This window comes from Lichenostomus cassidix, chromosome 4, assembly GCF_008360975.1.
Source record: "Lichenostomus cassidix isolate B80296 chromosome 4, HeHo_3.0, whole genome shotgun sequence".
NCBI classification, from domain to species: Eukaryota; Metazoa; Chordata; class Aves; order Passeriformes; family Meliphagidae; genus Lichenostomus; species Lichenostomus cassidix.
The window spans coordinates 9,549,198-9,562,613 of NC_139484.1; the positions used below are offsets into that span (position 1 = coordinate 9,549,198).

The following is a 13,416-nucleotide window of genomic DNA, read 5'->3' on the forward strand; positions in this document are numbered from 1 at the left end:
TCTTTTCCCAGGGTTGTTGCTCTGGCCTAATTTGGTGTTTCTATCAAGCAAACAATATGATCATAGGCTACATAACACAAATTTCCAAGGAGACTACTTATATACCTAAATTTCCACCTACATTTAAACATTTTGCCAGACTGGGAAAAACTTCATGGAAATATTTGGGAACTCTTGTGTCCTTTCATGTGTGACATTAAGGAGGGATTATTGTGCAACAGCTAACAGTATTCTTTTTTAATATCCTGCTTTGTGATGATTCCAAGAGATGTTTAGCTGTGTCTGAAGTAGGATTATTGCAGTTTTTAGTTGCTACTGCAGCATTTATGATTTGACAGGCTCTCTAAGTGGACTTCTGTGGGAGATACCTTCTTATAAATGCAACTGCTGCTTGTTATGAGCAAGTACTTTTATACTGTTTTACATTAAAAGCTACCAGATTGATGCATTAAAAAGTGTTTGTCCAGTTTAAAGGCACATCAAAACGTCAATATTTTTCTGGGAAAAAGCTCCCTCAGCATCCCTACAGATTCCTTTATATTGCAAGATGACATTTGTAGCTTCAGGAAAAGATAACAGGTGTCATTTTGGTGTTTCAGTGACACAAATTAATTGTTTGTGTCACAGGAGGTGGCATCACATGTAGCATAGATGTGAAGTATAGCTAAAGCCCTGTGAAGTGCTAAGAAATGGACATTCTTGCTGTTGAAAATTCAAAATCTGCTTAAAGATGTTTTCCTCACCATCCTTCTCATGTGCAATTTATGCAGCTGTGAAATCTGTGAGCTTCCTAGAAGTGCTATGCACTGAAACACCTGCCTGCTTATTACAACAGAGAAATTGCAAAATTGTTTGCTTGAATCAAGCCAGTGGAGGGGAAAAAAATCTTCCCCTGCTGCAATTGTTGATGTGTTTAGCTTTCAGAACCAGCACTTCATCAAGATCAAACCTCTTGGAAGATTAAGCCGTAATACATTTTAAACAGCCTTTTCACACAGTGCCCTGGAGGTGTTGAGTGAGTTTGTTTGTTTGTTTGTTTGCTTTACTCTTTTACGGAGTAAACAACCTGATTTTACCTTACCTGGGACTGTCTGTGGGGGGTAATAGGCCTGGCACAGCTTGCTGAAGAATGTGGTGTGACCTGCTGCAGTCGTGTTGTGCTGGAGACATCTGGTTTTGGAGCTTTAAAAAGAACAGGGTGGGACACACAAATATTTCATTGTCAAATCTGAACCAGATGGGAGGTAAAATATGTAGCAGAGTTCTCATAAAATTCATCTGAAATTAAATGGTGTAGGAAACCAGACAAGGCACTTATTAGAAATGGCCCTTTTTTACAGTCTGACTTTGCACAGTAGGAATTTGCAAATGCACTAGAGATGCTAACAATTTGTGGCCTCTGGAGATCCATTTCCTGTGCTATTACTAACCACGCTGAAGTTTTCAAGGAAACACCTGTTTATATTGTCTCCCTGTTCCCTCTGTTGGCTGAATTAGTTTTCTTTGCCTTGGCAGTGAAAAACACTCTGTGATACAGCTTTGTAAGAGGTTTTTCCTCTTGGTTTCAATCCTTGTTAGGATGCTGTGGGCTTTGTGCCGAATGTGCCACATCCTGTATCTGCTGGGAAGGCAACTTCTCCTACCAGGACATGTCCAGAGATACAGAGAAGCTGAAACTGTTAAGTTGTGGGAGTAATTTTATGGATAATTCTGTTCAGAAATACAGATGTGAAATAACCTTGAGTAAGTCAGTTAATGCTCTTATTCTTCAAAGCACTTCGCCAAGTATTTATTAACCCATTATTTAGATTTCACTAAAGCTTGTGGGTTAAAACACAGATGTTTTGCTCCCAACCTTCTGTAGAGACCACTAAACAATTCCTTCTCAGCAGCAGGCACATATGAACTAATAGACTTTGTAATTAATTAGTGTACAGCTAATCAAGAAAGCTGAGGAGTTTTCTTGTTTGGACCATTCATTATAATGAGTGATTCCCTTGCATCATGTAGTGAATTCCGTCACTGCACAAGCCATTACTCCATGGCAAAACACTGCAGCTGCATTCAGTTATGCCACAGTGTTTTATTTATTACACATTCCCAAGCCATAATTCATTTCATAATTGTAATACATCTAACACTCTACGTAATGTAACTCTCATGTAGCAGTTTTGTTTTACAAAATCTATTTGTATGTGTTTATTAGTTAGAACAATTAATACTTTCAAGTCAGCAAAAGTTACATTAATTAGCATTGTTCATTGTCAAAATATATTATTTGGAAAAAAATATTTTTTTCTTCCTGCTTTGAAGTTCCATATGTTTTATCAGTACAAACTAAGCTCCTGGATTTTTTTCTTGTCTATCCACACCCTCCCTGTTTTGCATGTAGGCAACCCACTAATGCATATTAATCAAGGAATTAAGAATGTGGGCTGGATACATACCAGTGTGGAAGACAGTTTATGAAAATATAATCCTGCACTTCTGAAGAAAAATAGTTCAATGTAAGGAGCAACTGCTGGAGAGAAAAATCTGATTATTCTTGATGTAAGAAGTTGAGAGGGTGATTCTGAATGGACTTGAGTTTGCAGTGTGGTAGTGAAGACAGATAAAGATACTTTGAGCTGTGTTCATTTCTGCATTTCATTCTGTTACTCTGAGCTTCTAATGCTCATGGAGGTTTTTTCCATCTCTTTCTGGTTTACATTCAGATGTTACAGTAAGTTTAGAGAGAACTAAAAATAAAAAATTAAGGGCTAAATGGCCTGACCGTAGAGAAAAAGGGAGGCATTCACTATGACTGATTCTAAAGAACAGATGATAAACTTGCATCAGAAAAGGTGGTAGAAAGTTAGAGGTGAGGATTGAAGAGGAGAAATGATTGAGAAAGGAAAATTTCTGCAGTTGTGCACCAGGAGGAGTGAACCATGTGATGCATGGAGCCTTTTCCACTGCTCTGTAGTTCTGATTAGCATTTGCTTCCACGAGCAGATTATGACTTTTCTTTCTCCATACTTTTGAAAGATACTGTTATGACTTTTTGAGGGATAGATTGCACTGAAGCAGGACTGGTCCAGATACAGCAGAGTGTGAGCAGGAAAGTTTGCCTGGAAGTAATCCCTTGCCTGCACAAAGCTTGGGAAGCTTTACAAATTGCACAGCTGCAGAGAGTTATGGGTATTTGTTACCCCTCGGTATCCTGACCATGTAAAACCTAATTCTTCTGGCCATTAGAGGTTGCCAGGAGGGAAATGGCTTGGTAATTAGACTTGAAAGTGATGAATGAATGTCAGTCTGTGTAAATGCAGTGCAGACAGTCTGTTTGCTGAACTTCAAAAATCTCCGTGCTTTGGAAATGGGACATTGTTTATATAAGGAGGATTTTTAGGATTTTTGGGCAAGAGACATCTTTTTCTTGTTCTTCAGAAGCAAAGCATTTCCCCTTTAACTGCAAGTCTCTATAGTGTAGGATAGGAAATACTGTAGACTGCTGTAAAAGACACTGATAAATTCTGTTTTCCAAGGGGGAGAAAAAAGAGGACAAGGGCCAAAATCAGTACCTTACATTTGAGGTGTGGAGGCTGAAAGTTGGTAGATGAATGTTGCAAACCTTTTCAGAGTGAGGGTAGAAGTAACAAAGTGAAGGGTCTTTCATACCAATTCCCTTAAACTACAACATGATGATGCTTTTTTGGGGAGAAAATATGCTATCCTATGTGCGGGGGGGAGGACAGATAGGTTCCTAAGATACAATTTTAAATCATCAGAAGCACTGAAAGTTGTATTGTTTTCACTTTAGGTATTAAAATACTTGCAGTCTCAAGTTTTGGGGCTCTCGGGCTTCTCGAAGAAGCTGTAAGGAACAGCAGCTTCTCTTCTGTAATGTGCCACCTTGTGCCTTGAACATGGATGGTGATAAATCTTCACTTTTTAAACTAAGGTATCTTTCTGGAATATTTTAGCACATGTTTATTTATGCTCTACACTTGAACTTATCATTCTATTTTAGTACCTGTGCCAATTCCCTGGTGCAGTGGGCAGCCTTTGTCATGAAGGAGGTCAGCGTATTGCATCCAGTAATAAAACCCACAGAGTGAACCCTGCAGGGATACGGCAAAGTGACATTGGGTAGGGTAGAGGTTCTTGGCAGAAATCCACCTTGCACAGGGTAAATTAGCAGTAGTGAAGCTGGAGAAGTTACTGTCACCCCAATATTTCTCATGCAAAGGTAGAAGAATGTGAACAAAGTATACCTGGAAGAAATGGAGTTTCCCTCTGCCATGATTTTTGTGAGGGACCCAATTCTTGTTCAGCTCAGACAAAGAACTTTGTGTTTCTGGCCTGTGTTGGCGCTGGTGTTGTCCCTGAATTGGGGAACATCAGCTGATTCCCTGTGATATCTGAGCTGTGTTTGCACATGATGGAGAACTGAGGCATTGAGAACTTTTGTGACTGCTGTATAAATTCTTTAAAGTTTTGGAATTTAGTGTCCAAACAAATATTGTCAGGAGAAAAAGCTCCATGTCTAGGGCCAGGTTTTTATTTCAGGCATAGCAAGAAGTGGTGGAAGAGGAAAGTTTTGAAACAATTTTAATGTACCCTAAAGCTTGTAATTGGTTTTGGAAGAGCAATTTTAACAAATAGCATTACCCGTAGTTTGTGTGTGTATATACAATAAATGTCTGCAGTCTCTTTAAATTTAAACTGGACTTCTTAGTGCTTTTGGCTAGCAAGAATCCTTTATCACAATATGGTTTTGAATCTGTGTTTCTTCCTTTCTGTTTACAAACCCCAGTAATTTGTAATTTCCCAGCTTGCATTATAATTTGGATATTTTAAGTCAATAGAGACTTTTGTTTGCTTCAGTGAAAGCAGGACTGGATCCATAAACCCTTTTCTTGTAGTCATCATTTTAATGATATGCAGGAGGAACATAATTGTAACTAAAATTTATAAACAGTGAGCCTATTATACATAAATACTGTTGTAATGAAATGAAATCCAGTCTAGTTAGTTACTTCTAGGTCTATAATACTTCCAACTTAAACTATGCTTGCTTCTCTGGTAGAAATGATTGATTACAGGTTTAAACTTGATTAACTTCCAGGAATGCAGAGAGGAAAAATGCTGAGAAAAACAGAATGAAAGGAAGTGGGAAATTTACTCTGCTTCAGGTGTGGGCTTGGTTTGGGGTTGTTTTTTGACTTTGTTTTACTGCTTTTTTTTTTTTAAGGCAACATCAGTGTTAGCAGAATAGGAGAACTCATGACATTAGCATCCTTCCTGTATCAGCCAGACAGTGCCAGGGTCAGCTGGCAGTGTGGTTTAATGTCCATCTTTCATGGATCTGCACCTGGAATTAGCTGCAAGCAGATAGAAATGGGTGATGGATCACCACCTAGGTGCTCAAGGATTTGGAGATGTGCTTGGGGGAAAGCCTTCTGGAAGAAAGCCTGTTGATTCCAAACCTGTCTCACACTGGCTCCTTTCCTCCTTTTCTCTCCTTTCACTGTTTCATTTTTCTGGGCCGACTTCATTAACTTTTGGAAGCTGCAATAATGAGAAATTTAGGCATGTGGAGGAGGCTGCTTACACAACCGTGAAGGATAACTAGGATGTGTCTGCCGCTTTCTACAGGCCATTTGTCTCAAAGTCACCTGCTGACAGCTGACTATTCTTTCCTGTTTTCAAAAAAGCTCATCATCATTTTAGGAGTTCTTGCTTACAAGCTGGAAGTCATTAAAGGAGTACTTGGAGTTCTTTTATTTTTCTGTGCTCTTCTAATGCATTGAAAACCAAATTACATAAATGGCATTTAATCAGCAAATCGACGGTTGGGAAAACACTATTTTGGCATGGAGGTGACCATGAGGATAAATGTTTTACCCAGGTTGCATTTCCCAGACTTTGCCTAGGTTTCCTCTGGATATTTTCCTTCCATGGTACTTGAATTTTGCGCTTGAGAAAACAGGGACGATGCAAAACAATGTAGCGGGTAATAGGTGATACAGGTGTGTAGAGAATCCAGCAGCATCTAATTGTAGGGTGCTGATGGGGGGAAGTGTCTAGGATCATCTTCTTGCAGACTTTTTCTGATCACACAGGCAGGAAAATTCCTTGCCACGGGGAATGTTTCTTGTCTGAGTGCTGAAGGGGCTTGTGTGCTAGTGTGTTTTGGGGTTTGTTTTTAGGTTTTGTTCTGTTCTTTTAAATTATTAGTGAAACTATATAAGTGATAATATAAAATATTTGTATGCTGTATATCTTTCTTAGGCTTTTTAATAACATCAAGCCTGTAGTATGTGTAGTGGTCTGAAAACTGGTCATTGAATTTGTACCATTCACATGATACAACATTCACAGAAGTAAATTTGGACCAGTGTTTTAATATTGGACAAGCCTGCTTTTTCTAACTGGCATGGCAGTGTTCATTCTGCTGGACAAAATGCCCCAGCAATAGAATTTTTGAACAAATTTCATATCTGGGACTATCCTGTACTTATTGTTGTTCTGGTAATGCTATTGGAGTAGATTATTTTAATTTTTTCTTTTTCAAATGCTGTGGAAAACCTTAACCTGCTGAAGCTGTGTTTCACCTGAGTTTGTGAGGGAGGGCAATAAGAGTGTGACAGTTAATTACGATCGTGGCAGCCGGACTGAAAAGCTGGGCTTGGCAGGTGCTCCTTGCTGACAGGTTCCCCCTGCAAAGCCCTGACAGAAATGTCAGACTCAATAAAAATCCTTCAGGCTGTGCAAGCGAGGCAGCTCTCGCGTGGGAGTCTGCTGGCAGGAGGCTCCTGTATTTCAGGAACCTTTCACCTCAGTAGTTCATGGAGAGGTGGAGAGTCTTGCCAGGAAGGTCTATTTCAACCTGTTTAAATTTTTTTGATACAGAGCATTTTGTCATGTCAATGAGTTTTACATTTGTTTTGATATGAAATTATTTCCAGAGGTTTCAGTGAAAGGGTTATTTGAGATGATACCACATCCACAAGTATTTTTAAAACCTATAATTTTTTATTATGATTGCTATTCTTTTGTTGGGGGCGGGGAAGAATAATGAAGGCAGTTTTTATCCATATGTAAATCTTGCGTTATGGGATGTTTTGGAAGAGGAGGTAGGCTGGAATCCCTTCTCACAAAACCTGCATTACAGATTTCAGCTATGTGGGGATTAATCTGTCTGCAGTAATTTATCCTGGATACTTCTCCTGAGGTCTGCCTCTTTGACCTCACAGCTCCACCTGAGGTAGGGTCAGCTGTGCAGGAGAGGGGTCATCCCTGCTGCTTTTGCAGCTTCACAGTTGCTGTGATTTTAACAGCTCTCAAAATGTTATTGTGTGAAGATTCCTGCATTTCCACGTCTACAATTTAGCAGTGTGATTCTGGAGCCAAGGTGTTCAGACATGCTTGAGTGCCATTGAAGTCAATGGTGGGATGGAGAGTCACTGGTTTTCTTCACAAGATTTAAGTGGCGATGGAGACTTAAATACATTTTGCAGTGAAAATGACATCTGGTGTTGGAAAGCCAGTGAAATGAGTATTTTTTCAGAAGTGTTCATGATGGTCAGATGATGCAAATGTATGTTTGCTTTAGCTCGCAGTGGTGATGCTTACCAAATTTCATTGTGGGGTGAGAAACTGCAGTGACTGCATTCTCAGACTGTTTTTAGTTTTCAAATATTAAAAAATCTGTTAGAAAAAAGGTGGGGGGGAAGAAAGGAAATTAAATAAGTAAAAATGTACAAAACAAGAAGTCGCTGTCAAAAAATGCCTATAGCAGGAAGGGTAACAGATTTAAATGTGATTTCATACATCTGGTTATGTCTGGAAACAAAATCTTCTTGGCTTGAAGATCTATATAAGCTACTGAACTATATGTACTCCTTGGTGCAGTGATAGGTTTGGGCTGTGGTTGCTTTTATATCCCCTGGAAGAAGTATGAGAGTGGTTTAAGGTGTCCAGTGGGAAATTTCAGTGCCCACTGATACATGAATCCAGCTGGCTTGGATAAGGCCCGAGGAGATAGAAATAAAAGCTGTGGAGAGCCCTCTCCTGCTATATTAATTTTGGAGCCAGTGCTCATGATCTCTAAGGTCCATCAGACAAAGACAGGATTAATTCACATTAATTGTGAGTCTTTGGTAAGCTGTAGAATGCAGGGTTTATTCTGCCAAAATGTGTGTTGAGAATGCCTTTTTAGCCAAAGTAAAAGACCAAAATACCAATACACTTTCATATTCACAGTGAATAGTCTGCCTTAATCTGTGGATAGGGCTACCTAGCAGGCTTCAGGAGTCTTCTCTGATGGCCAAGCCAAGTGCCTGGGCAGGAAGGCACTTATGCTTGGTCTGAGACTGGTGGGACGCTTGCAGGATTAGCTGGAATATCACATAGAGGAGGATATCTGGCTCTAACAGATACAATGACCTTCTCTGCCTTTAAAAACTTCATTGAGGATTGTCAATAAAGAGGGGTTGGCAAAAAATTAAACTAACACATAGCCTGATGTATTTCATTAGGGCAGCACAAGCTTGAAATTCTCAGGCAGGCTCCTCTTTGCTCACACATTTTTTATTTGAAGGTATTTCTGGTTGGGGCAGGGCTCCTGTGTGCACACACCCGTGCACACATGGCCCTGTGTGGATTATGTGAGGGGCTTAGCTCTGGCTGCCTGAATCTGCAGGCAGTGTGTTGACAGGAAATTAGTTTGTACCAGGACGTGCCTTTGGAGGACAATTTCCAGGCAGTTGTGGTGATGACATCAATGTGTGGAGGTCAGGTGGAGGAGCTGGGGGCCAAGGCAGCCCCTTGGCTGGAACTTGGTTTTGGCAGTGCCTCCATGGGACTGGAGGGTTAATAATGATTTGTTTCTCTGGCTGCTGTTTGCGTCAAAACTCTGGGCAGCCTTAACGAACGTTGCCTGCGTTAATTTGAAACCCTTGCTGGGAAACCATGGGAAAATGGAAAATCACATCCGTGCGTGTCACCCTCGGAGAGCACCGTGTGGCTCTGAGGCAGCTCCCAGCAGCTGGGAAAGAGATCTCTCCCTGTGCCTGCCTGGGGTTTTTATAGGGTGTCCTGTTAAGCCAAAAGCTAATTTATTGTAGACTCTGTGCTAAAAATGGGAGCATCGTGTGGCAGCTTAGTGAGCTATATAAATGAAAGCACTGACATTAGAAATCTGTGCTGTCTTAGGACCCAGACAGCTCTTTACTTGATACTGGTATTATTATTGATTTTTTTGCATGCACAGACTTAAAATTATTTCCTTCACTTTTAAAAGATCATAATAAAGGCCCTAATAATATCCTAGAAGCCCTGCTCATTGTTTGAGCTGCATTATACCATCAGTGATTGCCTAACTGCAGTTTTCTGATGATGCCCTAATTGCATGAAAGTCTTTGCAATGAGCATTCCCCGGTGGGGATTTTCTTTAGAATAAACACTTATTTAATGTGTTGTGGGGTTTCTTTTTTTGCAGTCTTAAGCTTGTAAGAGAACTGTTTATGTTGGGGAAAGATGTAGTATCTGTTCTCTAGCCACCTCTCTCCAAAACTAATTTTTTAAATTTTTTTTTTAAGGAAACAAAGAAAAGTTTAGCATCTCCTCCAAAGTCTTCTAGCTTCAGATCATCTTATAAAACATTAACATTTTCGTCCCAGTCTTACAATTATTTTTTTATCTTCACTTAGCATTTTCTTGTGCTCAATCTATTGGGTAGAAAATGGAGTAAATGTGAAACTCATGCAAGATGGGAGGCCTGGATCCCTACTGAGACTAGCTAATGTTACAAAGTTGATTTTAATTTCCTCTAAGCTGTGTGTCCTTCCAAAAGCATTTGCTATCCATGTCCAACACCTGAAGTGTTTTATCACACTCAGCGCTCCATAAGTGAGTGGGACTGTGACCTGTGAGTATGTTAGAAATGCTTAGTTATCACTTGGGAATTTCCAGTGTGGCTGCAGAAACCCCAAAAACTGACGACCAGGTAACCCAAGTCCCTTCTCTAATATTTCTTAGAAACCTAAACATTCTCTTAGCCAACATTTACTATAGCTCCTTAAAGGTGTTTTCCAGACTGGATGTGATAAGTTAACTGTTTTGCACTGGAAAATTGCAGAACCAGTTGTAAGATAGGAAAGTTAAGGAATTTATTTGGAGGAGAGCTGTACAACAGTGATGGAGCCACTACTGTTGCTGTGGCTTTGGGACATTACTGTGGTCACAGGCAGGCTGGTGGTGGGGGCAGTGCTGCAGCAATATATGTATATAGTAACTGTACAACTGCATTTGTGCATTCTCTGTCTGATGGAAATAATTGCAGCACTTACATTTTAATATATTTAATATTTTTACTTTTGGAAAATGAAAGCATCAGGATGATCATACTGGACTTCTGTGTGTGTGTGGAGGTACCTGTATATCTGTGTAAAAATATAAGAGAACTTTTGGAAAAGGACTTTTAAAAACTTTGAGATTAAAATATTATCTTAATCCTTTATAGATTTGGCCTTGCTTTCTTTTTGCTTCTTAATGTGAAGTTTATAGTGGTCTGGAAGAACCGGAGAGGTTAATTTTTTAAATTGTATTGAAAAGAGCCTATTTAAGGGTAGAGAAGCAAAACTGTCCCTTGTGCACCAGAGCAGGGAATAGCCCTGGAAAAGCAGTCACTTTGGTGGAAGATGATGGAGGTGTGTGTCTGCCATCCACAGGGGAAGGTTGTGTTGGAAGCAGTGAGGTTTTAGCTTGTGCCAAGAGCAGGATTCCCAGTTTCTGGCAAAGGAGGGTAAAACTCACATTTTTGGTGCAGTCTCCAGCTGCTGTCCCTAGCCTGTTTCAGTTTCCCTTGCCCCTTTGCAGAGGGAATACTTTATGCCTTGTCTGCTTAGGTTTTTCACATATTGGTGATTTCAAAACTAGAGTTTTCAGTTTTTTCCCTGTTGGATTTTTTCCCTGGTATCTGGAAAATGAGCTGAGTTAAAGGACTGGCAACGCAATTATGAGGGAGTTGGTCAACACTCAATTTATTCTTATGTGATGGACAGTACACATAAAAACATAGAGCAACTCTGCAAAACACATAACTGCCTAAGCAGCGGTGTAAACTCTCACTTGGATGGTGCTAAAAATGAAAGCTTGTCCGACTAGAAAAGAAGTCATGCAACTTCTGTCCCGGGTTAATGATAAAACTTTCTCTCCTCTGAGAGCGAAGGGCCCCGACACCGCCTCCCCCACCCACAACAGAACCTCTTAGATGGAAGTGAAGAAAAAACTATTTATTTAACAAAACCACGCAGAGTGCCCTGCAAGGCACAGGGGAAGGGGAAAACCAAGGTGAAAAGGAGTTATTCAACCTGATAAAAAAGTCCTTTTCCTCAGACGCAGCCCCTCCCCTCCTCGCCCCCCCTCCGGGGCCGGGTGGAGCTCCCTGGAGAGCTCTGCTGTCCTCTGGCCCTCCTGGGTCTCCGGGTGACAAAGCAGATTGAAGAAAAGGAGTCCAAACGAGGGAAAAAAAAATGAGAAGAAAAAGAAAAAAAGAACCGGAACAGAGCTCACTCCCACCGCCGTCCAGCGCGCAGTCTCTGCCGAGCCAAGAATCCTCCCCCGAAGCGAAGCTTGGGGAAAAAGTTTTCAAAACAACCCGCGTTTCTCTCTGCGGCTGAATGTAGTTAAAGCGACAGGACCACACATTTTTCTTGAGCATATAAGCCAACGACAGGGGATAAAGGATTATCATAACATCAATCCGAGACATTCAGTTTTCTTAAAAGTGTTTATTCCAGATATCCACACTGTTAAGTTCTTTACAACCTCCACAGCAGGGCAATAAGTAAAAAAAACCCCAAATCTCAGTTGCTTTGCTGAATACCAAGAATACCTGTGGAACTCAAATTCTCTGATTAGGTTTTTCTCACTTCATATCACTGATACTGTTCCAGAGATTGGAGGTGAAAATAAATATTGCTAAGAATTAATGCAAAAATGTGTATCCCTATGAATTGGAAAGAATAGTGTATCTTTTCTTCAATTCCTAGGAAGGGAAAGCCAATGGTGTGACTTTTTTTCTTTCTGTAAATCAGCTCTTCAGGTGCTGGAAATGTAGCAGACCGTGTCTTGGCTCAGTTGCTCACGGAAATGGATGGGATAGAACAGCTGAAGGATGTGACAATTTTGGCAGCGACAAACAGACCGGACATGATAGACAAGGTACAACTAGATGTGCTGTTTATATCCTGCTCCTCTTGAAAAGACCAGATTTTGGTATAATTCCATCCTCTTTTACTCTCCAAACTGTTGTCTGATCAATTTAATGATAAAGAGTAGAAGTCTGAAAATTAAGACAAGGCAGGGGAATGGTTTATATCCTTCACTTTATTTTCCCCCTCTACAGAACTTTTAACAGAAAAAAAAAAAGGTTTTATGATAGCCTTAAATATCTGTTTCCTAGAAGAAATTTTCCTTAAATCAAGCTCATTGAACTTGTGCAGCAATGCTTCTGTCAAACTGCTCCTGTGGTTTTTGCTTCTGTTATGTTTGTTTATACTGGAGTTTGTTGGTTTCATTAGTTCCTTCCTTTCAAGGATTAAATGTCTCAGCAATTCAGTTTCCAACTGTAAACAGGGCAATTTCTCCTCAGATCCTGCGGCAGCTCTGCTGACGTGATGAGAATAGCTCAAGTTTGCTAAATCTGGAGGGTTGTAACACTTACTGCAGAAAACCTCCAAGCACAAAGCCAACCCAGCAGCCCTCTAGAAAATCCACCTTGAAATTGTCTACCACTGCTGTGTCTTCTCACAGCTAAATGCAGTAAACGGATGAGTCTGAAGTGATTTCCTTTAAAATATGTTTTGTAGTGTTGGTAAGGTTCTTTATTCCACAGCTTTTTGCCTTCACAACATTAATGAAGTTGATGACAAGTTAATGAATTTAGTTTTCATGATCTTTTTAGGGTTTCTTAAGTTTCTTAAATAATTCTCATATTTTAAGTTGTTTGTCTTGAAGCATTCAGGCATAAAATACATATGAAACATTAGGTTTAAGGTATGGTTTGTATGCACATGAAGTCTAGAGAAAAAACTTGTTTTTTGGCTCCAGAACACAGCCTCTTCCCTTTTGAACTGAAGGAAACCACACAGCTGATGGAGACCTGGCTAAGGCTTACTTGTACATTTATCTGTGAGCCTGCCATGGCAAAGCAGAGCTAGTGAAGAGTTTTCAGTAAAAGATAACAAAACTCAGCAGTGAAAAGTGTGCTTATGCAAAATTGAAACTTTAAAGATTTCACTTCTGTCAAATTGATTTTGGTTTTCTTTGGTGGCTGTTCTTTGGGGTCAGAGTAAGCTGAATTTGAAAACACTCTGGTGAATGGAAGTTTCCTTCTGAGTCAGTTCAACGTTGTACTGTGTTGTC

The 13,416-nt window shown here is 40.1% G+C and overlaps 1 protein-coding gene across 9 annotated transcripts in view; it reads left to right on the top strand.

Annotated features, from left to right (window-relative positions):
- The window catches only part of AFG2A (AAA ATPase AFG2A), a 161,651-nt gene that overhangs the window by 36,729 nt on the left and 111,506 nt on the right, over positions 1–13,416 (top strand). For all 9 annotated transcript variants that reach the window (XR_014851556.1, XR_014851557.1, XM_085057831.1 and 6 more), the window contains one exon: positions 12,087–12,213. Coding sequence is in view for 7 of the 9 variants with exons in the window: in XM_085057831.1 (XP_084913957.1) it covers positions 12,087–12,213 (127 nt within the window). In the remaining 2 variants the exon portion in view is untranslated. The remainder of the gene's footprint in view (positions 1–12,086; positions 12,214–13,416) is intronic.